Here is a 25,419-nt window from a genome sequence, read left to right on the forward strand (position 1 = left end):
TGGTTTAATTTTGGTCAATCAATAGTCAATGAAAATAAAAACACTTTTAAGGTTATTTGTTTAGAATAAGTCAGTTGGCTTGAAAGAACGTATGACAAAATATAGATACCCAAAAGGTTTAGTTATATTTAAATTTAACAGAAGAATTTTATGTATAGAGATGGTGACGATTTCTTATGACAATGAAACTCTTGGCAGGTTTTTTTATACTCTGCTGCTCGAATTTCGCGGTTTTTAAAAACGGGACAATTTTGCGTCCTACAGTTCATTTCGGGGACACCGTGACTCGTAATTGGAAAACGGGACAGTCCCGTTAAAAACGGAACGTCTGGTCACGTTAGTTATATCAAATACTTGCGGGATTGAAGTTAAATATATGCGTACCTTATATTTTTACGACAAGTGAGTACCTTAGTGTCATGGGTCAATTGTATGGTTACTATATTGATGACTAAAAGCAGCCAAGTGTCAACCCTATTGATCGAGACCAGTCAATTTGCTGCGGTCGTTTAAAGGCTTCGGCTCGGATTACTTCACAGAATTTTTTAAATCTGTATTTGAGACTTCTTAGTAGACGGTATATTAAACGCTTTTAACCATTTTTTTAAATTTTCTTTGGCTTTTTTAAGTTTATAATACTACGCACGCATTAAACACGCGTTTTTGATGAGCAAACTATTATATTTAAATAAAATAAAAATATCTATAATTTTTCAAACGGATAAAATTTTCTGGACAAGAATAAATTATTTAAGAGCGTACAAATTTTTAAAAGGCTGGACAACGCACTCGCGAGCCCTCTAGCGTCGATAGTGTCCATGGGCGGCGGTATCACTTAACATCAGGTGAGCCTACTGCTCGTTTGCCCCCTGTTCTATAAAAAAAAAATTACCAATCGACCGAAAGGGCAATTTGTTAGTTGATATCTGGTTCCCCATGAAAGACATACTTCGCTTTCTGCATCATGCAATGATGCGACGTCTATACCCGAGACAGCTTTGCTCGGAGTCATCAGAACTTCATGGGCCACTAAGCCGCTGCGGAGAAAAGCACTTTAATGCATTTAGTCTTGTCAAATCTATGCTTAAAGAAGCATAACGATATACAAGGAGTGACGCGCAACCGAGTGTGAAGCTTCCGTCCGCTCCCACGGGACTTCACGAAATCATCCTATAATATTTATTTTATTTTATTTAGGTAGCTTTGTAAAAATCTCAAAACCACATGTATCGACAGAATGATATTAACGGCATGCCCCAGCAAATAAATAATACATAATTATAAATATTGGACGTTTACAAAAAGAGGATAGTCAAAGGTGACTAGTGCCCGTTGAGGAATGGAGCGACGCATCCAAAATGAAAAAAGAGTCACAGAAAACGAAGTTACCACATCAGGGTGAAAAGACACAGCTGCAGTAACCCACGCCTTACTTGCTGAAATTGAAATTAGCATGCTATAATTGCAAAGTACAAATGTACAAGGTTGCAACTGACAAAAGATGGACCACCGAAGCTATCCTCTGAGAGACCTTCAGAAAAAAGAAATGGATGAAGAAAACAAAGAACAGGTCAAAATGGAACGTTTAGGAAGAACCTAAAAGGGCTCCATAATGCAGAACACGAATGGAAATAACAATGGCTAACGTAGTCTAAGTGTATAAGAAAACTAGGACTCATCGTATATGTTCTTATTATAAATAAAAAGTGGTATTATTATTATAAATATTGGCGTGTCTGTGCGTACGTATTATGGTGTAAGTGACTATTACATTTGTACATCATTTTTGGAAGTGGCAATATCATTATATTATACATATATGTATTAGTCATTATCCAACCTCTTTTTATTCATTTACTTGAAGTTGTCATAGATTGCGCAAGATATAGTTAATACAAAGCATATTAAAGCTTTCAAAATCATAACACTAAGCGATAAATCAATTTTATTAAAAAACTATAATCTGATATCCGATATATAAAAGGCTTATAAACAAATAAAAGATATTTGTGAGTATTTACAATAAGAAACCTCTAAGAATGACAACTTTTAAGTCATTTGTAATATGCCGCCTGTATTTGAATTATTATAAGTCACCTATATAGGTTATAAACTGAATCATTCAGCTATAAATGGCGTTCGAAACTTACAAATCGAAATACCGCTTATGAAAAATCAATTTAAAATTAATATCACTTTGCACTTAATTTAGAACTCAACATCCGGACCAATTGTAAAGAGCAAATAGCATTGAAATGAGATAGTGAAAGGTCAGTGACCCTCGGACCTGTTTTACCTGATACGTCCAATGGAGCATAAATTTAAACCAAGTTTCGTAACACCTAATTTTAAAATTATAAGCCCATAGAAAGTAGTAATAGTTCTAAGGCTATATAATGATACTATAAATTATGTTTAAAGCAGAATTTCGTTTCTAAACGAATGTCATAGTGAAACGAAATTATCATACGTCCAGTACGTTTACAAATGAAAATCATACCATCAAACATCTCTTTTAAAGTGTCATTTTATAATTATCTATATATAATAATTGTTATAATTTCCTCTATATATAATAGGCCAAAGTTGTCTATACAAAACAAAACTATAGACGAAATTGTAATAATAAAAAGAAAACTGACCCAAAATTGAGTACTTTAGTAATGTTTTATGAATTAAATTGTTATTAACTTCAAATGTCATAGCGAAACGAAACCATCAGTACGTTTACAAATGAAAATCATACCATCAAACATCTCTTTTAAAGTGTCATTGTATAATTATCTATATATAATAATTGTTATAATTTGCTCTATATATAATAGGCCAAAGTTGTCTATACAAAACAAAACTATAGACGAAATTGTAATAATAAAAAGAAAACTGACCCAAAATTGAGTACTTTAGTAATGTTTTATGAATTAAATTGTTATTAACTTAATTCATAAAACATTACTAAAGTACTTAAGACTTAATAATATTTATTTTCAAATTACAAATTGAGAAGTGAAGTAGATTGCCAGCTGACATACGAATGGTAACCAACACAATGTGGAACCCACTGAAGTAATTAAAGCCGGCAACGCACTTGCGATCCTTTTGTAATGTGGAGTGTGCATGGGTGGTGTAACATCAGGACTCCTGCCCTTCTAATACAAAAATAAGTAACTCGCCCTATAACTTTAATCTATTCCCACATTGAAGACTGACGAAATGTACTTAGCAGTTATTTAAACTTGTATAATGTATACAATACAAGTCGATTTGGAAATATTACGTATATTTTTTGACGGAAATTAAAAACTTGAATACGATATGGACTTCAGAAGTTCACTGAACATAGCGGAAAATGTAATTTCTCACGCTATTCACTAATTTCATATTACGACACTTCCCACGTCCAAAATATTAATTAACATCTTGATCGTGTAACTGGATGTAGATACACATATTATATTTACAAAAAATAATGGCAAGTAGGTGATCATCTTGTGCCTGACACACGCCGTCGACTTTTACTGCGTCTAAAACAAGCCGGTTTCCTTACGATCTTTTCTTCACCGTTCGATCGAATATTAAATGCGCACATAGAAAGAAAGTCCATTCGTGCACATCCGGGAACCGAACCTACGACCTCAGGGTTGACATTCGCACGCTGAATCCACTAAGCCAACACTGGTCACTCATATTTATAACCATACATATATAATGTTCACCACCTGTAAATATTACCAAAACTTTATTTAATTATATATTGTAACTCATGTGGCATAGGGTGTTGACTTAAGCAAATCCCTATGAAACCAAGGTCGTTGAATCACGGAAAGAAGTTTCCTATGAGCGCAATTAACTTGAAAATAAGGTATGCCATCTTAAAACCCAAAAATTCATTTTTGCTTACGTCTTCTCTACACTTCCTCATTCGTACTACCTCTTTGTACACTTATTTGTCTAAAAATGATTATGAACAGATGATGTTATTTTGTGTTTGTTGTAGCCATATGTTTAATGTAAATATATTGTTTCAGGTAAGCGTTGTTGTGCACACATTAATACATTAATACACTACTACAAGTAAGTGCCCATATTCCACGATTATAAACTTATGGGCCTGCATTCTGTGCATTTGACGTTTCTCCAGTCGACAACCACAGATGACGTGCATTTACGCGGCAAAAATTTGTTTTAATTTAGTACAGAGGATTAATTACCATCTATTACTAAGTATTTTCTTCTGACATAACAAATTTTGTACGAGGCGTTACATGTTAGCGGAAACGATTCTGAACATATTTACATACTATTTTATTACACAACTTGTTTGGTTATAGCATTATAATGTTTATGTGAAAATAAAAAAAACTTCTAGAAGATAATTTTAAAAATTCCCTAAACAATTTACCACCTTTCATTTAATAAATAATATCATAGATAGCAAAAATGTAAAAAATTACACAGAACATTAAACTTAGCTTATTTTGACATAGATACATTTATGTCATTATTTAACTAATGCCAGACGAATGATTGCATAATTAATTTAAATTCAGTACACAACGGGTCATGCATAGAATACTAACATAGAGAAAGTTTATATAGTATGTAATTGCCGCAATTCAAAATCTAATTATTACAAACAAGTGATAAAAGCTACTTCCTAGTCATTTTAAATAAGGCTTTAAAAAATCAAACTATATATTATTATACCGTTTGTGATCTTGTAAGATCTCGTGGAAAGATTTTGATATAAGGACAAATTTAAAATACATTTTCTTATTACAATCAGATTTGGAAAATAAGTTTGAGAAAAAGCGGTCGAACGAAAACGTTTTGAACGTTATTTAAACAATAATATATGTAGTTACTGTACTACAGAATAGCTAGATAATACCAACAAGTCAGTGATATTATCTTAATATATATATTTCATGTGTGCGTGTGTATGTGACTGAACTCCTCCTAAACGACTGGACCGATTTAGACGAAATTTTTTGTGTGTGTTCAAGGGGATCTGGGAATGGTTTAGATTCACAATTTTGTCCGCTGGACAATGTTTTTTTAATTAATTTTCAATTTATTAGTTGTTGTTGATTTTGGAATGTTTTACATTGGATCCGACAGACGGCGCTACCATCGCAGTGTCAAATTTTAAATAATATTCGAATTTTAATTTTAGTCTGTCCCGAAATTTAAAAAAAAGTTTTGTTATCATTGTGTTATATCGTGTGTGACCATGTATTGGATCGTTAGATATTGTCATAACATTTGAATAATAATTTTCATCAAAATGGCTTATTAAAAATTGAAATTTTGAAATTAAAGACGTGTAGACAGGACAACGTCTGTCGGATCCGCTAGTATACGTATAAAGTTTTATATTATACAAACACAAGTCCTCGGATGCGTCTATCTTTCTATTAGCGATAAACTCAAGAACTACACGGAATTTATTGCGGTTCTCACCAATATCTAGAATGATTCATAAAGAGGGTTTAGGTATAACTTATCACGGTTGCCAATACGAAACCGATAGGACGCTAGTATATATAAAGGTATTGTGATATTATCAATAAGTCTAAAACTGAAGTCATCAAAGTCTATTACGTACGGCCTGTAAAGTAATATATATTTATTTATTTAACAAAATAAGTATTTTTACAGATTACTCTGTAGGTAACTATTTACATCACATTTAAAGCAATACATAGAAATAACAACACAACATTTTACGATACTAAATTAAAATATGTATATACAAAAATACTATTTCTTATATGTAGTATAGGAAAGGTCATGAAGCAAACCTTTTTTCCGTTCACTCAACAGAATTAAAAACCTCTGCGTTAATTATTAATTAGTTGTCAGTATACATTGTGTTATAGGCCCCCCTTTAAAGAGTTTTCGTTGAAGAGCAACAGCGGTCGATGTCACCACGTAACGTCAGGCACCCTAAGTTCTCGGCATTGAACCACTGCCATTATACTCCAGGTGACATACCACCAATGAATTATACAAGACATGACAAGAGTCTTGATCATCTAGATATCACGAACTGTTTCCAAAGTATCATGTTAAGGCAAATAAATACATTTTTGTATATTTTGTTGTTACGTGTTTGCGGTTGCACTCCTACGAAACTGTTAGGTATGAGAATAGGTCGTAAATTCATACTGAGTAAAATAAGATTTTATTTATTATATACTATAACTGAACTAAATGCTAGAACTAGTCTTTTTGTAAAGTTTATTACTGCACTTCGACTATGACAAGTATAATTTAAAAATTTAACTTCTGAGATGAATCTTTTCATCATATCATATTTAAAGAAGAAGAAAGTGCTGTTTCATCACCATGTAACAAATCAATGAAATGACGGCAATTCTATGAATTAGGCTACAAATTCTCAGAACTAAAGAGAATGCTCGATGGACAGAAATTTTGTGCTGATATAGAGGTCAGTCGCCGAAACTGATGCCTATTTTCAGACTTCAGCTTAAGACAAATTATATAGTCAAATTGAAATCAAATACATTTCTATAAAAAAAAATTCTATACTCTTACGAACTTTCAGCCCCATTAGCTCATAAACAGTTCAAATACTTGGCTGTTACCTTTCTTCTTTTGCCTCGGCGTAACCGTTTTTGCTGACGGTTCAGAAGAAAAGCAGGTTCAGCCTCATTAAAGTCTAAATACAACCCCGTATAAAGTTAATTACACAAGTAACACGAACGCAGTAGCACGATCGCTGATGTAAGCGTTTTTATATAACTTTCTATGGACTACATTGTTCTACGATTGTTTTAATGTGATGTACGTTACCAGCTGATGCGTACTTAAACAACATAATTTATACTATTTGTTATTTATTATAAATACATAGTATCAGGAGAAACAAAGTATTAAACTGGTGCCCCGGAACAATTAACCCAAAAGAGAAATTCAATTTAGAAGGATATACCAGATTGAGGTCTATCCTTATTTAAATCTTAAATAAAAGGCTTTTATTATCATAATACATAGAATAAGACAGGTAAACGGGCACGTGGACACACACATTGCCAAAAGGCTAGCCAGTGCGTTGCAGGCCTTTCAAAAATTCCTACGCTCTTGTAGGACCCTGAGTCGTTTAGTTCGGAAATACTTCAGTGGCGGGCTGCTTTCACATATAAAAGTGCGCGGCATAAACTTAAAAAATGCTCAGTTGTGGAAGGAACGACAGACGTCGAGGCTATACGGATGGTATTTTGCCTTGACGTCCGATAATGAAACTCAACTGCAGGTATTAAACCGAACTCCAGTGTACACTCTCCATGGTAAATAAGGAAGGAATTTCCCACAATTGGTATGGTATGGTTTTGAAAACACTTCCCGCATATTTGTGTCACAATGAATCAGGAGGTATTTGGGTTCGTGCCAATTTTTACGCTTAGTCATTTGCCATGGAAAGTGTAGTTAACATATTTTTTTTGAATCTAAGACAAAATGTTTTAATTTTTTTTTCTATAGTCAAATTATATCCAATAAAAAATATCTTTGATATTATTTAGTATGTGAGATAAACACTTTATAATTTATAATAAGATATTCCGTAAAATATGTAGGTATAATAATAAATCCAGTGGTGTCCCTATGTGGGCCCTATTGTTAATTAATTATGCACTTCTTGTACTTCTGTAGCTGATTTTTTTATTGTTCCATATTAGGGTTGCCTGGAAGAAAACGCTTGTTAGCGATAAGCCCGCCCGTTGCCTAATAACTTTTGTAACCTACTTACCTTTTATTTTTTTATATGTATAATTATGTATATTATGGTAACAAAGTATCAATAAATAAAATAAATAAAGAATTCCTTAGCGCACAGCCGTGATTCAAACGCGTGACTGACATGACGACACAAATAAAAGATGCTTAAGTCACTAGGCCAAGTCTGCTCTTGGTAATCCTTAATAAAAAAGACAAGTTAGGTATTTAATTATTGTTTGTAATACAAAAAATCCATAAAGAATATGCTATAGAATATAAAGCAAACATCAAAGCACCTGAAGAGGTTAAATATTAAAGGTTAAAGGTTATTTATATATGTATTTTACTACATTCCAGTTACGGCTCATACGCATAGAAATATTAAACGTACTAATTGGAAAATATCATACACGTATTCGTTAAAAATAAGAAATATCGAAATGCTGGTTAGCCTATTATGTTTGTATCCGGGTTTCCCGTTAGTCGGCATTAAATACTAAATATATCTAGGTGATTGAACTCACGACCGATATACTTATTTAATATATACTTCCACTACATTCTATTTTTAAAAGCTTTGCCTATACCGACGTGTGACTTTGAATCAATTTCCTCTTTGTGACACGTTCTGTATTATATTTCTCTAAAATATCGATAGGTACACCTTTTTTATAGAATCGGACTCATTTATTTATTCACTTACAGACCATACATGGCCAAGCTCATACTAAAAATATACTAAAATGTATAAGAATACCATATTTATCATAAAATAACATAAAACACAGTAGATGCTAACCTCTGATACCCCCCAAGTATACCCTCAAATCAGAGTATACTAGTTGAAATAAATACGAAACCTTTTGGTGAGACAATTTTTTTTAATACTAAATTTTATATTTGCACCAAAAAGGATTTATGTATTCTTCTGTTTATAAGTCTTATTAATCAGACAATTAAATTTAGATCAGTTACAAAAAAAAAACATGTATTTAAAAACAGTAAATATGATTAGGCGTTTTTGGTTGAAATCTCAATTGTAAACCATGGATACATACAGGACCTGAAACGCATTAACTTCGCGTTTATATCAAAAAAGTTTTATTCGATCTCGCTAAACACCAAGGACAATAAAACATCTACTATTTGTATTTTATACAACCTTTTTGACAACCTTGCGTTCACGGTCAAGAAGCAGACATACAAAAAATATCGATAAATAAATTAGCTAACACCTATTATCCACTTAGCCTTATTTGCTGGTCAAATTAACTTCCTAGTAATTAATACCACAGTTAACTACGAGTATTTGACATCGACGAAACTCGACCGATATACATAACATACTTTAATGTTTAATTTTCATTACTATGTTTTTACTAAAATGTGATTGAAGAATTTTAATGTTAACAACTATGGGCGAATATCCTTCGAATCTTTTTCTTTTTTATTAAACCTTTTTTAAAGTAATAAAGCTTTTTAAATAAGTTATGATAGAAGCAATGATTTTGAAGATGAACAAGAATGACATAATTGTTGAAAAACTTGTTTTTTTTGTTAAATAACAGGCATGTATTGGACACGCATGCTATTTCAATTGATGCAGAAAATTCATCATGTTTTTCAATAAAAAGAATTATGAATGACATTATTTTAAGAGAAGAGCCGTCATCCATGTAACCTACAAATACAATGACCTTTTTCGTGTCCAAATTTTAACACATTTTAAATTGTCTTCACACGGCACTTCGTTTACCAGCTGGGTTAACTTGTAGGTCAGTTGAACACCGTTATATTGAGGCTAAATATCATCTCGCTTTCATTTGCGTGCCCAAAAGGATCAGTCACTCACTGTGGTAAATCCAGTCGTCGAACTACGTAAAAAGTATGATTGCGAAATGTATACGGTATAAAGCTGGCTAGTATGGAACTTAGGAACATTTTTGATTCATTTTAAACTTTTTCTTTAATTATAATACTCTATGCAACTTATCAGTAGTTAGAACTAAAGTTGTTGTAAAATATATTAAAGTCCAAGCACGTATATTCAATAAAAAAAAACAAAACTGATTATTAAATCCACCGTTCAAACTGACCATCCAACTATTGTTACAAAATTCTGTTGTCTGTGATTAAGATCTATGGTGTTGCTGGGGGCTGTTGCTTATTAAGATGTCTCCGTACTGGTTCATTGACATTTCAATTGTTTAATTTATGGTCTTGTCCGAAGGGCTCGATCCAGCAAATTACTGGTTAAGGACGCTATTAAAATTGACAGATAATTCTATATACCACAGACTATATGACCAACCATAGATTAATCACAAAAAACATTATGTAGAAATATAAACAATGTAACTGATAAAAAGCAAACAATTAAGTCAAACCGAACTGAAAATGTTGTTTCAAAGAAAGTTTTTTAGTTCAAAACGATCGGAATCATACTAAACTATAATTGGGATTTGGGATAATGTATATTATATTTTTTTTTATATTTCGCCTTTAAGTTACTTACGTTTAACCCATTTGACATATAATCTATCCTGGGTTCGATCCCAGGCGAATAATCTGAAAAAAAAATCTTTAAGTATTTACTTTACTTTCACAATTTATTTAATCGATAAGAGAGTTGGACAGAAACCGGTGTTGATTCTTTTTGCAGCTAGCCAATTCACTCAGGCATAAGTAAGCGACAGGAGAAATAACATTCCTTCAGCAAAACAAAAAAAGTGAAAAGTTTGTGTATATGGTAATAACTAAACTGTAATTTTTCATCACAGCGTAACACAATTTGACAGAAAGAGACAAAAAAGTACTTTAGTTGAGAGTGCATTTATACTTAAGTTTTACAATAAAGGGGGATCGCGTTTAGCTTCTAACAATTGGCGTTATTTGTGAACAAAATAGTTAAGTTCTGGCTTTTTTGCATCGTGGTGTCGAATTCCGAGTTACACAGTGACAAGCTGTTCAAACGTTGTAATGTGATATTTCAGAAACAACAGTGATTTTTTGTCCAAATCTACACACAATCTTTTAACGGTTTTGTCCGCCCCTTTCACCGGTATGGGGCATTTCTCACCACTGAAAAACAACTATTTTATCATTTATATTTTAGTAAAATATTTTCTTGTTTTTAATTATTCAATGTGAAATGTTAGCTTAGTTCCGAATTTTCTGCCTCTAAACTTATGAGTTATGAATAAGAAAAATATGCAAAAAGTTTGTCTGTGATATCAAATAGTACTTAAGAATTTATTTCACATGAAACATAATACGTTATTTAATAAGTTCACCCGAAAGTGAATTGAATGCTAAGAGCAATACATTTATTTTATAAAGTTTGGAAATATGATCTTATTTATATACTTACTTAATTGTCTCCACTCAAAAATCGACTAAGAATATAAAGACGAGACTCCTTGCGTTTTCTTATAGAAAGATCGCTTCAACATCTGCAAGTTCCTAACATTTATCCCACATCTGTGGGAACAATATCTACATAATGACGTCTGAGGCCACACTCATCAATCATTGTTGTTGCTGTTCTTTTATCAGTATGGTATTGTAGCTATTTTTAGCTTCATTTACGAAATCTGGAAAAACTCAATCATAAGTTGTATTTTTTCACAGCCCTTTATTTCTAATTCGACTGTCGATACTATATTTACCTAAACAAGTTTTTTATGCAATCTGACCCTCCTTTATCTATAATCCTAAGGACTGAAGTTAAATCGAATTTTATTGACATTTGTTAACAAGGCTTTGTTTATCATTAACAGCAATTAAAACGTGACTTGGCGAGACGATGTAATCTTTCCTAACGTTCCAAAGAATATTGTTCATGCGAATATAATGTTGACAACGTAATAAACACAAACATAACCAAGGTATTTGAAAAAACCTAAGTTTCTCAATTCAAAGGCTATTCAAGCATTTAGCAAATAGAGGGTCCAAAGAGTTTAAACAGCGACCTGTGGTCACGGGGTGCAACTGCATAACCATTCATAAACATGGGGAAACGAGACAGAACAGGAGAAAACGTATACAAGTATGAGAGAGTAAGGAGATTGCATTCCGAGAGGTTACAGTTGCGCCGGCGCAGGCGGCCTCCGGCGCCGCTCACTAGGGATGGCGATTCTTTACGAAAAAGATCGATTTTTAAATCGATTCGAATCGTAGTCTAATGAATCGATTCACGAAAAAATCGAGGCCTACAAAATCGATTCTTAAAAAATCGATCTTTTTTTCAAGTTTGCGTTTACAATGTAAATTTGTATCAATTTTACTAAAAACAAGATTAATATTGCAATTAACGATATCTTATCAATAAAATCAGGGAATTCAAAAATAACAATTATTTTTATTACCGTATCAAACTATAAGATCAACTATAAAAAAAAATAAGTATTTATATACTGAATGTTTTTATTGATTGCAAAAAAGTAAAAAATAAGGTAAGAGTTAAAAAAATAAAATTAGAGTAAAAGCGATAGTTTATTTTTAAAATGATAATGGGAGCTTTACTATTTTTTCTGTAAACAAGATGAATAATTTGATGCTTTGACGTTAAATAGATAATTGGACATAAAGTAATCGTGAATGAAGTATGAACACTTCCATCAATAAGAATTCCACATATTACTTATTAGTTATTTCAATGCTGATTATTCCTGTGTAAAAGTAAATTTAAATGATAATCACAACTAACAGAACAAACTGAAAATAATAGCGTCAAAGTAAAAAATAAGAAGCGCTTTACTTATTTACTTACCTACTCTCAATTAGTTATTATTTCGCAACAAACACTACATGAAAATCTGATGAAAATCAATCATGAAAATACTTATATTACGCTAATAACAGTATTCATTAAACGACAACAACAAATGAATAATGCAATATCAATCGTCACAGATTATAGATACATAAAGTCAAAGACTACAAACGTAACTTTTTTATTAAAGAGAGGCGAGTAAAGGATACTAAACATACAGCCATCTCGCGAGTTTATGAGTAGTTAACTCTTTAACCGGCAGCACTCTTATAATTCAGGCACATTCAACTAAATGCAAATAATTGTATGGTTTATACCAAAACAGAAAAAATCGAATGTCGATTTTCAAGGGTGATATATCGATTCAGTGAATCGACACAGTACTTCATATCGATTTAAAAAATCGATATTTTCTGCTCGAAAAATCGATTCTTCGATTAATCGATCTCAGATCGCCATCCCTACCGCTCACTAACTCAGATGCAACAGAGCAGATCGGACGTGCGTAGCTGCCGCAACTAACAAAACGTGAATTTATTAATGTATACTAGGGAAAAGTGACGTCAGTGTGTTTTGGTGTAGTGTTTGTGGCTCGTTGAAGAAACCGAGGGTACTTTCACTAGATTGAAAGTTCTGAATTCATCGGAGGGCTTCTGGTTCCGTGGACACGAGCTATGATGAGGTAATTAATAATTAAATTACGTAAATAAATCCGATATTAGTGTCTTTATAACATGGGTTATAAAAGAAGGCTTAAAAGTTATTTGTCTTGTTAAAAATACAGTAAAAATTATGAATTGGTATTGTGCATTCACTGATTGCATTTGCCGTAAATGGATAAAAATGTAAATATATACAAAGTTGGTAACGTGAGATTGTTTCATAATTGCGTGAATTTTTAACAAAAAAAACTGCAAGACATCACGTGAATGTTTTATAAAATTATATACAGGGCTGCTTATAACGTTAAATGTTTGAATACAAGTTTGATTTACATCTACTTATCCTTGGTAGGCAGTTTTATGTAATTCTTTCATGTAATCGCTTAAATCGAATCCCTATAAAACGTACAATTTAAAATAAATATGTAAAATATTATATGAAAAATGTCTATAATTGATATATATGCCAAATACATATTTAATTTACATAAAATTTATGTCAATTAGCAATTTTGAATGTGACCTCGTTTTATTAGTTGACGAAGTAATTTAAATGTTATCACTATTGTTAATCTATATTTTTTGTGCTAATATAAATTTTATAGAAAACTGCAACATCTAACTTGCTTACTGAATATAATTTTGAAATTGTTTTGCTTTAAATTTGTCAAACTATGCATATTAAATAGAGCAGTGTATGCCTAGTGGCTTCAATAAATTGAATCGCTTGAACGTTGAAAAAAAAACATCGTGAGGAAACCGGCTTTAGACCCAAAAAGTAGACTGCGTGTATCAGGTACAGGAGGCTGATCACCTACTTGCCTATTACTTTGACAAATTATAATGAAATAGATACATAAGTCCGAGGTCCAGACCTAAAAAGATTGTAGAGCCCCTGATGTTTTTTATTGCATATATATAAATAGTTCGCAAGTGACAACAATTCTGAAGTGCTATTTGATATCCTTTAAAGAAAACACTTTTTACCGGATTGAAGCTATGTATTATTAATCTTAAAATTATTTAACATTATTTTAAGATCCTGCCGACGTTTCGCGTGCTTTACAGCGTGTGTGGTCGCGGTGAATTTACAAACATTTTGATTTTTTATTTATCTGTATCAGCACTATAGAGACTAGAACAATCAGAATTTTTTTACAAAGATTATATAAATCACAACACAACAATCATTTTATTTTTTATTTATTACGTAATAATAACTTTAACAATAACAATATTTTAATTATATTAATATACAATTACAAACTAAAAATATATCTAATAACTAACCTTAAAATTTAATTATTAAAAAATATTATTAAAAGGAGTCCCTTTAGGCAAGGTTCCGAAGATACTAGCAGCGTTCCCCCTTTGAATAGCTAGACTAATTCTTTGTGCAAGGTAGCATTATATTTATTTATATATGGCAACACTCTGTATGTACATGTTATCTTAAAACGCAATGCGATATATTTGCTCTCACTGATCATATCACTAGCGGGATAGACTTATCATATACGTATAAAAACATTGAGATTAGTTTAGATAACATTTTTCACATAACCTTGTTTCACTTTCACATTACCGAGGTTTAAATATTTGTAACAAAGAGACTGGCATGGTGGCCCCGGGATGGACATCGTCGAAGACAGACCACAGCTGGTAAAATCCAGCCACAGAATTATCAATTACGTCAGTAATATAGCACAAGAGGTGACACGGGTCCCAACGATCGACTCCAACTCGCTCGACTTCATGAGGATATTTCCAGAGTAGGGTTCAGCGTGAGATTGCTATTTAGCTTCGTGGTTATAGAACTGCTTAATCGCGTGATTGGTAGGGAATCTATAGGGGACCGTCCAACTCTGACGTAAGCAGATTTACTGCAATTAAAACTAACTCCTCTTGTCAGTAAAAGTAAGCAAAGCTCTCTTAAATAATAGTACCTAAATAATTTTTGTAGGAACCCTAGAAAATGCTTTTCGTTTTCTAGCATAGACCATGTGTGTAAATAAGAAAATCAAAGTCCCCCTCCCATGCCCCATGGGGGCAGCCCCATGATGCTTACGTAATACGACCCCCAGGGATAGATACAACTATATCTCTTAATTGTTGTTTTATATACATGTATTTATTTATCAAGAGATATCTTAATAAATTAATAACTAATTTAAAAACAACCTAAAAGAAACATACAGTCATATTATTTTTAGTAAAATGTAATTTATCTAGTGTAACTCCAAAACTGTTTTAATATATTTGCTTACATAATTTCCTCCATCATATGCACAGTTATTCTTTAATATTAATCCTTTGACTGTATATAACCTATTGGCTATATAAAGCCGTGAAATCATCTCATTACAGAGCAGTTATTGTGAGTCACGCAGTAGTTAATCGTATACCATTATACATGATATACTAATTATGTAGGATCTCATTTATTCTTAATTCAGGAATGATACTTATTAAAAGGGCACTTTTAGAATATTTTTTAGATATTTGTATTCTGTTGTCGTCTTACGTAAACTCATGTGTGAAAAGAATACTGATGGTCCGAAATAGAAAATAGGTTTTTTAGTCAAATAGATTCTTTCGCGGTCCGATATCGATGTTAAGTGAAAAACCAATTTGCTTTCATAATAGTAAATTCAAGTCCCAGTCGCATTATTTATTGTTTGTTTTGTCCTGCAATAAACAAAAAAGATTGCGACTTCGCATGAATAAAGATGAACCTAGCCTATATAATAATTATGGCTAATAAGTTATAATAATTTGACTTAATTATCTACAATACTAGTGAATACCTTACACTAAGGTAATGTTCATTAACAATTTTAGTCTTCTATAATATTTGGACATATCTGTGAGTACGTCGAATCATATACGAAAAATATTTCACCAGTCGGAGAACGAACTGTGCACGGCATTATAAATATATCAAGGCCTAGTTCACTTACCTTAAATTCATGTAAAAAAGTATAGACAGTATCGAAAGTAAAAGCAATGACTTCTTACAAAGGAAATGACGTCATTATGAACATTACAAAATCAACAATAAAAATACTAATGTCTTACGCATGTTTCACTTAAATGTGTCAAAATGCTGACAGACGAGGGTCCCTTCCGCCATCCGAAAGAATCACAAACATTGTAAAGAGCTTATCAACTAAATATAACGAATTACTGCTCTGTATATGGTCAGCATTCGATGGCGTCAAGAGGAAAATATTTATTTCTTTACAAAAATGCATACATAAAATATATACAATCAAAACCGTTTACAACGACATCGTTTAGAACAACACCTAACTCAGACGTCCCGGCTGAATTCTATTGTATTAGATACTTAATAACAACGTTATCGGCTGTTACGACTATCGGTTCTTACGACCAAAATATATGAGTAGTATGTTGACTGTAATATTAAATACATAAGACACGCAATATCACTACTGTGAAATTTCCGTACATACAAAAATGTCGATAGTGGAGACAGCATCCTCTAGATGCGACTTTGTAAACGGGGATTTGTGCAACAGACTGGTTTTGGCTCTTCGTAACACAAACTATAGACACTTCTTATTTATTTATAAGGTATTTGACTGTCCTCCCACATGAAGACCAATCCACAGAAGTATTAAATCACACAACTGCCTATGTCGTAGCCACTTGGCCGTGTCATTTTAACAGTAACCATTATGAAGTCTAAATATATTGTCAATGGTTCAGTAGGCAAACCTCTATATGATATCCGTGAACAAAGGCCGGTATATCAATTGATATATGTATATGTAATAGCCATGTACTATTTGATTGACATCTATTGTTTGTAATAAATAGCGATCTTAACAATACTATGATAACTTTTGCCCCTATATTACCTCATGCAATTTCTATTAATATGATATTTATATATTCAGTCTGTTAGTAGTCCCCAAACACGTCTACCCTTAGCATGAACTCGTTAAAAAAATTTTACAGTTCACATGTGAAATTCTTGAGAAAAGTTTATGCTGCAGTAACCTACATTAATCAGCAATATCAGGACTACATTATAATAATAAATAAATATCGGTACTTTTATCGTATTTGGCTTATCGTAAATCGTAATATTAACTTTCCGTACTGACGCAAATATGTCAGTGTACTGGTAGTAGACTTTTTGATTCCCGCCAAAAAGCGTGACAGATATAATAATATTAGATAGACTATGAAAATACAAATTTCCATGTCTTCCAATATTTTAGCCAATTTGTGTACTAACATAAATAATATTAACTTGCGTAAATACTGCTGAAATTTTATATTATTAGTATAACGTCGGTTACGATATAAGATAGAGATATAATCTATAATCGCTTAGATTTAAAAAAATACTCTAAATACCAAACAATATTTATGGTTCTTTCAGATCATATCCATTCTAATGACAGTTTGTCATTCGATGACAGATGTCATGCTCACAGCCGATAAAAGACCCATTGTCTGTTGCGAAGGCTTGTTGTGGTTCATTAAACGGATGCTAACAACTATTGCTATGATTATTGAAGCAATAATTATTATCGTAAACATTACCAAGATACGTAAAAAATTCTTGATTTCTATTAGAGCTTAAATTTTCATTTTCTGTTACAATTAATTGTTACATGTATCAATAACTTTTTATTATTTCAATTAAGACTAAATTATAATGTTTTTAAACTGTCACTTTCACTATCTGTCACGCGTCTCATTGTTACCGCCAAATGTCTCTAGCAATAACGATTCTTCAGAGTGACAATATACACTCAAACAGTTGTACTTAGACTATGTTTTTTTTTATAGAACAGAGAGCAAACGTGCAGGAAGCTCACCAGATTATAAGTCATACTTACGCCCATAGACACTCTCAATGCCAGAGCGCTCGCAAATTTGAATCTGGCCTTTTAAGAATTGGCACGCTATTTTCTTGGAGGACCCTAAGTATAATTGATTCGAATATACATCCAGTCGTATTGTTGATTGGTTCGGATATGGTTTCACATATGGGTAATGTGCAACAATAATAAAATTAACACAAATTGAAACTGTTTGGTGCCTGTGTATTTCCTATGTTGTTTTCCTTCACTGTATTGCGATAGTTGAGCGAGGAAAGCACCAGCTCTGTAATAAAAAAATTATAATTCTTCATCACAATCTCGTATAACACTATACAAACAGTCGATAAAGTGTATTTGAGAAAGCTCGTAAAAGCCAGGAAGCGATAAAAGTGAACAATTATTAAGTTTGAACTAGTATTTGAAGGGTCACTAACACGTCTAATATAACATAAGTCTCACGCTATTTATAACATATCGGTATTAGCTTAGGGATGGTACTTTATTTTAAATTTCAGTTGAAGCTTAAATCTATGAATATAATGTTAGTCTACTTTAACACTGTAAAATCAGAATTTAAAGAAAATCGTTTTTAAAATTTAAAAGTAGATTAAGTGCGATGTTTTATAGGGAAACATTCGAGGAATTAAACTATTTAAAATAACACCGAAAGTGTGTTAAAATCTAAATACTAGATACTATAAAATAAAGAGAAAAGATTTGTTTGTAAGTATGTTTGTAACAATAAAAAAGTGTACGACCTATTTTAACAGAAATTCTTTCAACGTTTATATGAATATAAATTAGGCTATTTTAACTGTAAGAAATCAAAGGATTCTAAGTCTCTGAAATGAATAGAACTGCTAGTAAAAAAAGTGTGTCTACTTATGTACACGCGTTAAAAGTTCAAACTTCTTTGGCGAAACAAGATTTATAGAAAGATACGTTTATGGAAAAACGACAGTAACAATAGAAAAATGGTATCTAATACGTTGAAAGTTTTATAATAACTTATTTTAATAAAGTTGATTTAAATATCACAAAGAACCTAAAATGTTGAATATAGCTAACTTGACGGTGTCCGTTTTTGGGCCGGTGTGCGCGCGCATCGTAAAAATTTATTCTCATAATTTTTCCCTAACGCGCCAAAAGAAAGGAATACAATGTTACGCTTAAAGTATTTATTAAATCATTTGCCTGAACCAAACTCTTTATAATCCAATATATTTTACACAATAAGCATGTAATCGTTATTAAAATGCGATGTAAACGTTGATATTCAAAACAAACACCGATATCGCTCAAACCAGAAACATGATAGACACGACTCCAAATAGTGTAATTTTTCGTATAATAAAGTCGAAATACTTTTATGTTTAGGCTAGGTTTGTTAATATCGGAGGGATGTAAATGCGCTCAACAATATCATGGTCAAGGTACCTTAAGCTTACAATAGTACATAATAGGTACCTACATCTTTGAGATTAGTTTTTTATTTTATTTTTTTATTAATTGAGATCAAAGTTTTATAATTCTATAATATCTCTATATTTATTTCTTAATTTTTTTTGCCTGCAAGAGATCGCTTATTATCGATAAAGCCGCCCGTTGCAACCTTTATAATTTGTGTTGTAAAATGATACCTATATATTTTTCTAAATGTAAGGTGTAAGTGTAAATAAATAAATTATTATTTACTGTAGTATTAATTAAAATAACATTTAAACAAGGCATCATAATTTATAACAATTAACTCACAACGTAGAAAACTTAAATATTCTTAGCCGACTAGAATAAAGGACTACACAACTTTTAGAAGAGTTTTGTTGTTCATAAGTAGCTACGTAATTAAATAATTGTTTGATTTACACAACTATCACAAACTTTCTTAATATTTGAATAGTAGACTATGGTTTTATATTTTCTTTTTGCGGGTTTTTACTGGTAAACTGTCAATACAAAAAATTGTGGTATTTGAAAATCCTAATTATACATAACGCGAGTACTTATATCGTTACCATGGTTACAATATTATAACGAGAGTAACAAATCCTATACTACCTTTGATCCACGTTTTATAATCCTATACTCCGACAAGGTAATGAAAAACTCTAAGAAATATAAAAAGAAATTATTAAATTGCAGAATACGATATAGGTTTTACATAAAAACGTGATATTTCCATGTAATCGTAATCGTCAAGTTACATGAGTCAGTTTTGTAATCACAGTCGATACGTCAGTCTAACTTGTCGATTCTATAGACATTGTTGTGTTTAAATGTCTATCACAAGTATTAAGCGATACTTTGAACATGTAAGTCATTCTTGATTAATCCTATATAAGCTATTTTTGCGTAATTTTTGAAAAAGTACGCATACTTTGTGTGTCAAAAGTCACATTTATTTCAATTAGGCTTGTTATAAAGTCACTTTTGAAAGTTACATATATTTTTTTAAATGTACTGCTACTACGTACACTAGTTCTCATGTCTTAAAGGTAGCATATGAAGTAGAATGGGCAAGAAACTCCATACTTACTCTTTTCAAATAGTTTTTACAATATTTTGTGTACATTGATTTGATAATTATATTACGTAAAGAATAAAAAAACCTAAGAAAACAAGTGCATGGTGTTATAAAAAACAGCAGATGTATAAATTATTATGTAGATACGTGGTGCTCATATAAATATGTTATATTTACATTGTAGTTCCAGGTTTGTTGTATGAATTTGAAACTTTTCCCATGAATTATGAAAGGTTTGTGATCGCATGCGCATTTCACACGATCAATTCAAATAGGTCGCCTGTCAGACTTGTTTATGTTCCGTTGACTGCCGACTTTGTATCTAACTCAGCTATTCATTCATTTACCGTTTAAACTAAACGTTGTGTAATTTTAATCTAACCATTTCATTTCTATTGAAATATTTTGATTAAACAATTAAATATCTATTCCATATAAACTACGTCATAAAGCATTTCATGCAATTCTCCCATCTGTCAAAAACCTATTCAAAGACAAGACTTACGGTGATCATAGTTCGCGGTTTGTATGTTTGTCCTATTAATTTTTACACTTTGCATTGAAGGTGTGTGTCTGTGTCCAAAAAAGGAAATATTTTAAATATATTGCATCAATTTTATCTCGGGCTTTGAGTGAGGCGACCGAATCAAGAAATTCCGTAACGAACATAAACCTAACATACGATGACGTGCGTTTATGATAGGTGCGGCCAATACGCATTAGAGTGAGACTGTATAGGTGTTTTAGTCTGAGTCTGGTAGAGTGGTAGATTGAAGTAATATCAAAGAAAAAAGATATATTATAAATTAATAAAAATGCTATGTTATAGCTTTACCGTGGCAGTCCCCGAGTGCCACACTTTTTTTTAAATTAATTTATTTATTTATTTAATTATAAGTAATTTAACAGCTACTTAATACATATTATTATACAAAATACAAAGCCAAAACAGATTACACAGATTAAATAAAAAACAGAAAACAAGCATTAAAAGACAAAGTTACATTTAAAAGAAAAACAAAAGAATAAAATTAAAATCTGCAAAATTAAAAAAAGCAACAAATAATACTAAGAATTTATTAATATCTACTACTAAAAAAAAACTACTACTTAAAAAAATCGGAGTAATTTCAAGAGACTGATGATGTAATTCGTGTATTTGAAATAAGACTAGGTAGCAATGGATTTTTCTATCTTTATGTGCAAAATTGCATGGTGTGGGAAGATAGCAGACCAGCGCAAAATAAGATTCTGTATGGAATAAGGTCTAGCTACGCATGTCAAATTCAACATTTTGACGGAACTCATACTTAGCATCGTATCAAAGATAAAGAAAAGAATCAATGAAATGCAAGATATGAACCTTATACGGTTCTTGCGCCACTTTATTGTTTTTGTATATAGAAACATATTACAAGAAGTAAGCCACAATAGAAACTAATTTGTATTATTATCTGTTTATACAATAGGAGTGTTTATGTAATATCTCCATTTACACACACAGTTAATAATGATTTGGAATAATTTATTTGAATAAATATGGTCCAACAATGTTATGGCGATACAATTTATCAAAAATCTGTGGTTGCCACAATTAGCTGGATGGTAAATTAAGAAAATAATATAAAACTAGGTATTAACTCAAGTGTATTTAGTCGTCTCAAAAAATTCTGCAATTCCATATTTCTAACCTTTACTCAATTAAATTGTTTGGAAAAAAGTAGAAGAGGAAGATAAGTAATATCGATTTGTACATTTAAAGTGAAAGTTGTTTGACGCTTTTACTTTTATTCTATTTGGGTTGCCATAACAATATTCAACATACATTATTGTTTAAATATTAAAACAATAGATGGAGGCGGGCCATGCTAAATTGGCTGACTATTGTATGACTTCAATAACAGCGCGTGGAATGAATAAATTTTGTATATTGACCGATAATTTTAATTCCGATTGATATAGAAGAAAGTTTTTTTACAATACAGTTTTCTGTTAGTAAGTTACCATTATTTTTTTAAAGGTATATTAGTAATTTTGACATTTAAGGAAACATAGATACTAAATTCACGCTAACTGTAAAACCACATAGCATTGTAGACACTCTATAACAGTAATCTATACTAAACTAAGGTGTAACGCCACGGTGTTGTCGGTAACGTAAATAGGTTGGTTCAATTCCCAGCGAAAAAATTATTTATTTCTAGTTTATTACTTAAAGTTTGTAATAAGAAACAAACTTGAAATAATAAAAATATCAGAATATGTTTGCCCCCATGCCACTTTATGGGAGACTTACACAATTCCAAATAAAAGGATTCGACCGTCACCATTTAAATGTTAACCAAAGAATTCGGTCAAGTTCACATTACATTACATTGAAATACTTTCAAAAACTTAAGTATATGTTTAACAATTGATATGTTTCCATATCTAACTTTAAGTGTATCCCAAAAAGTTTTAATTTGATAAATATCAAGAATTTACCACCGTCTCCTTGTTTTAATAGTTATTAAACTGTCCTAGGTTTGATTTCTAGTGAAGCTAAATTTTTTTCGACTATAGCGATATTGCACTTATTTACCATACAATCGGACATGCGATGTTTGTCTGTTTCCTTTAGCTCCAAATACGTACACGGTATACGTACACGGTACAACGCCGCTCAAGTTACGCATACAAAATTGTTACTATGATACGTATTCGTTTTTGTGTATTGTTCGTGATACAGGTGCAGCTTACAAATTACAATCCGAAGTAAAAAAACTCGATAATGTTTAACAAAAGACCAAACAGCACATTTTCTTTTATTGTGATTGATAGGTTTGATTACACCACACAAACGATTTTTGTTAAGCAATAACAACGACAAAGTACCATCGTTTTACTTTTGTTTTATCATACAAAAATATAAATTTTTGTCTGCCCTGTCATGAAAGATAGAACGTTAAAAATGTAAAATAATCTACGACTAAAAATACAATTGTTTTTACTAAAATAGAAAATAAAAGTTCCCAGCATTTAAATGTTAAGCAAATCATTCGATACATACTTACCTATAAGGCTTCACCCCTATGCCCTATGCAGTAAACAAGTATTAAAATTCTTGGAATACTTCTTAAAAGACGGTAATGTCACGTACGAGGGCTTAATGTCAACTGTGATGCAGGTGCTTCGTAATGGGCTAATATTTTTTACGTGCAAAATTGGTATTTTATAAACTTAAAAACGTACAAAAAACTGCATTTTGTTCTTGTATTACTAATATAACTGCGTTGTTTTACACATTTTTATTTATTAAATTAGTCCGTCTACACGACACAATACAAAGTACGAAAAAAAACATAAAAAATAGCAATAAATTTATATTTTTATTTTCTTAACAAAAACTTAAATTACATAAATTCACATGAAAGTTATTTTCTTGGATGGAATATAACTATAGTTTGTAGTTATGTAAGACGTGACTCGGATTATAACACTGTTTTTAGTTCAGGATTTTATAACATTTTTTGTGGATAAACAAACTTATAGAAATCTTATTATGGATAGGAAGGCAACGTTACTAATTAATAAAAAAAAATGTCAATATTTTTTATTCTTTTTGGGGTGAAGACGAACACTATCGCTTAGGAGTTTGAAAGATGATCTATATTTCTAGCCGATTCTGAGACTTACTATGCATAAAAATTTCATAAGAATCGATCGAGCCTTGATCGGAGGAAGATTGTGATATAATAATTTTATATTATATGTAATAATCAACTTCCTGAGAACACATCGTCGATCGTTGGATCTACATACGGATTTCCTATGTATTCGAAAACCGCATGATGGGCCGACAGGTACACTATTTTAAATCTATTGGATGTAAAGAAAACAATTAATTAACCTATTTCGAAGTCACGTTTTGTCTTATGTGATACTAATTACAACATTAAGTTAATTTGTTTTATTTACTAATGACACCTTTTATATACAGAATATTGTATGTAATCGCTTTAAAGGAGTTATGAATAATATTATTGTTTCATATAAGCTTATTTTTTATTAATTATGTCTATTGATACAAATCCCCGATGAAAGGATAATTGTAGCAACTATCCCAGGTAACAATAAAATTTATTAATGTAAAGAGGGAAACCAACTTCCTTAGATAATTTTAAAAAATAGGTTAACAGAATCTTTGTAACTATAAATTTACGTTTTTAAAAATCGATATTACCAAAATTTAGCATTCTATTTTAATTTTTTATTGACATAAAATATTCCACAAGATATTTTTTCCGCAATTTTTCATGCACGCAACATCTATTGTTTCAATAAATCACAGGTGCTGCTTTATGTAATACGAATTAACAGCATTAGTCATATCTGATTCATTGATTACAGTCTTTGACTAACCAGTTTATGTGGAGCAAATGTAACTGCTAATAGCCGAATCAGAAATGCTCAATCTTTGTCGGAAACTGACGACGTATTGCCTCTGTGCTTACGAGAATAAATAACCTCTGTGACTCTGTGCCATCACGGCTAGCTGTCATTCTCGAAGGTCAAACTCAGATTCTATGTAAAAGACTGATGATAAAAGAAATTCGGTGATAGCATTTAAGCTAATTATTTATGCGAAACGAAACACTGAAGAAACATGAAATAAAATATAAAGTATATTAGATCCTAGTACTGGTTCACAGATAATAAAACGAGAAATTTTTCACCCACACGTTACGTAAAATAATATGCTAACACATAAAATACGACGAATATTTACTTCAATTATTGATTGATAACAATGATATTTACTTTTAAATTATTCAACGAAGAATGAAAGATACACTTTAAAATTTAAGTTCCTCC

At 31.3% G+C, this 25,419-nt stretch overlaps 1 protein-coding gene across 5 annotated transcripts in view; it reads left to right on the forward strand.

The window, feature by feature from the left end:
* Positions 1–25,419, forward strand: part of LOC110999686 — a 65,374-nt gene that overhangs the window by 27,123 nt on the left and 12,832 nt on the right. Inside the window, exon 1 of one of the 5 annotated variants that reach the window (XM_045629425.1) lies at positions 12,988–13,199. The exons of 3 other annotated variants lie outside the window; for them this stretch is intronic. Coding sequence is in view for 1 of the 2 variants with exons in the window: in XM_045629424.1 (XP_045485380.1) it covers positions 20,318–20,353 (36 nt within the window). In the remaining variant the exon portion in view is untranslated. Of the gene's footprint in view, positions 1–12,987; positions 13,200–20,281; positions 20,354–25,419 lie in introns of those variants that run through there. One more of the 5 variants, XM_045629424.1, reaches the window with a different exon arrangement.

The sequence above is a fragment of the Pieris rapae genome, chromosome 9, assembly GCF_905147795.1.
Source record: "Pieris rapae chromosome 9, ilPieRapa1.1, whole genome shotgun sequence".
NCBI lineage: Eukaryota > Metazoa > Arthropoda > Insecta > Lepidoptera > Pieridae > Pieris > Pieris rapae.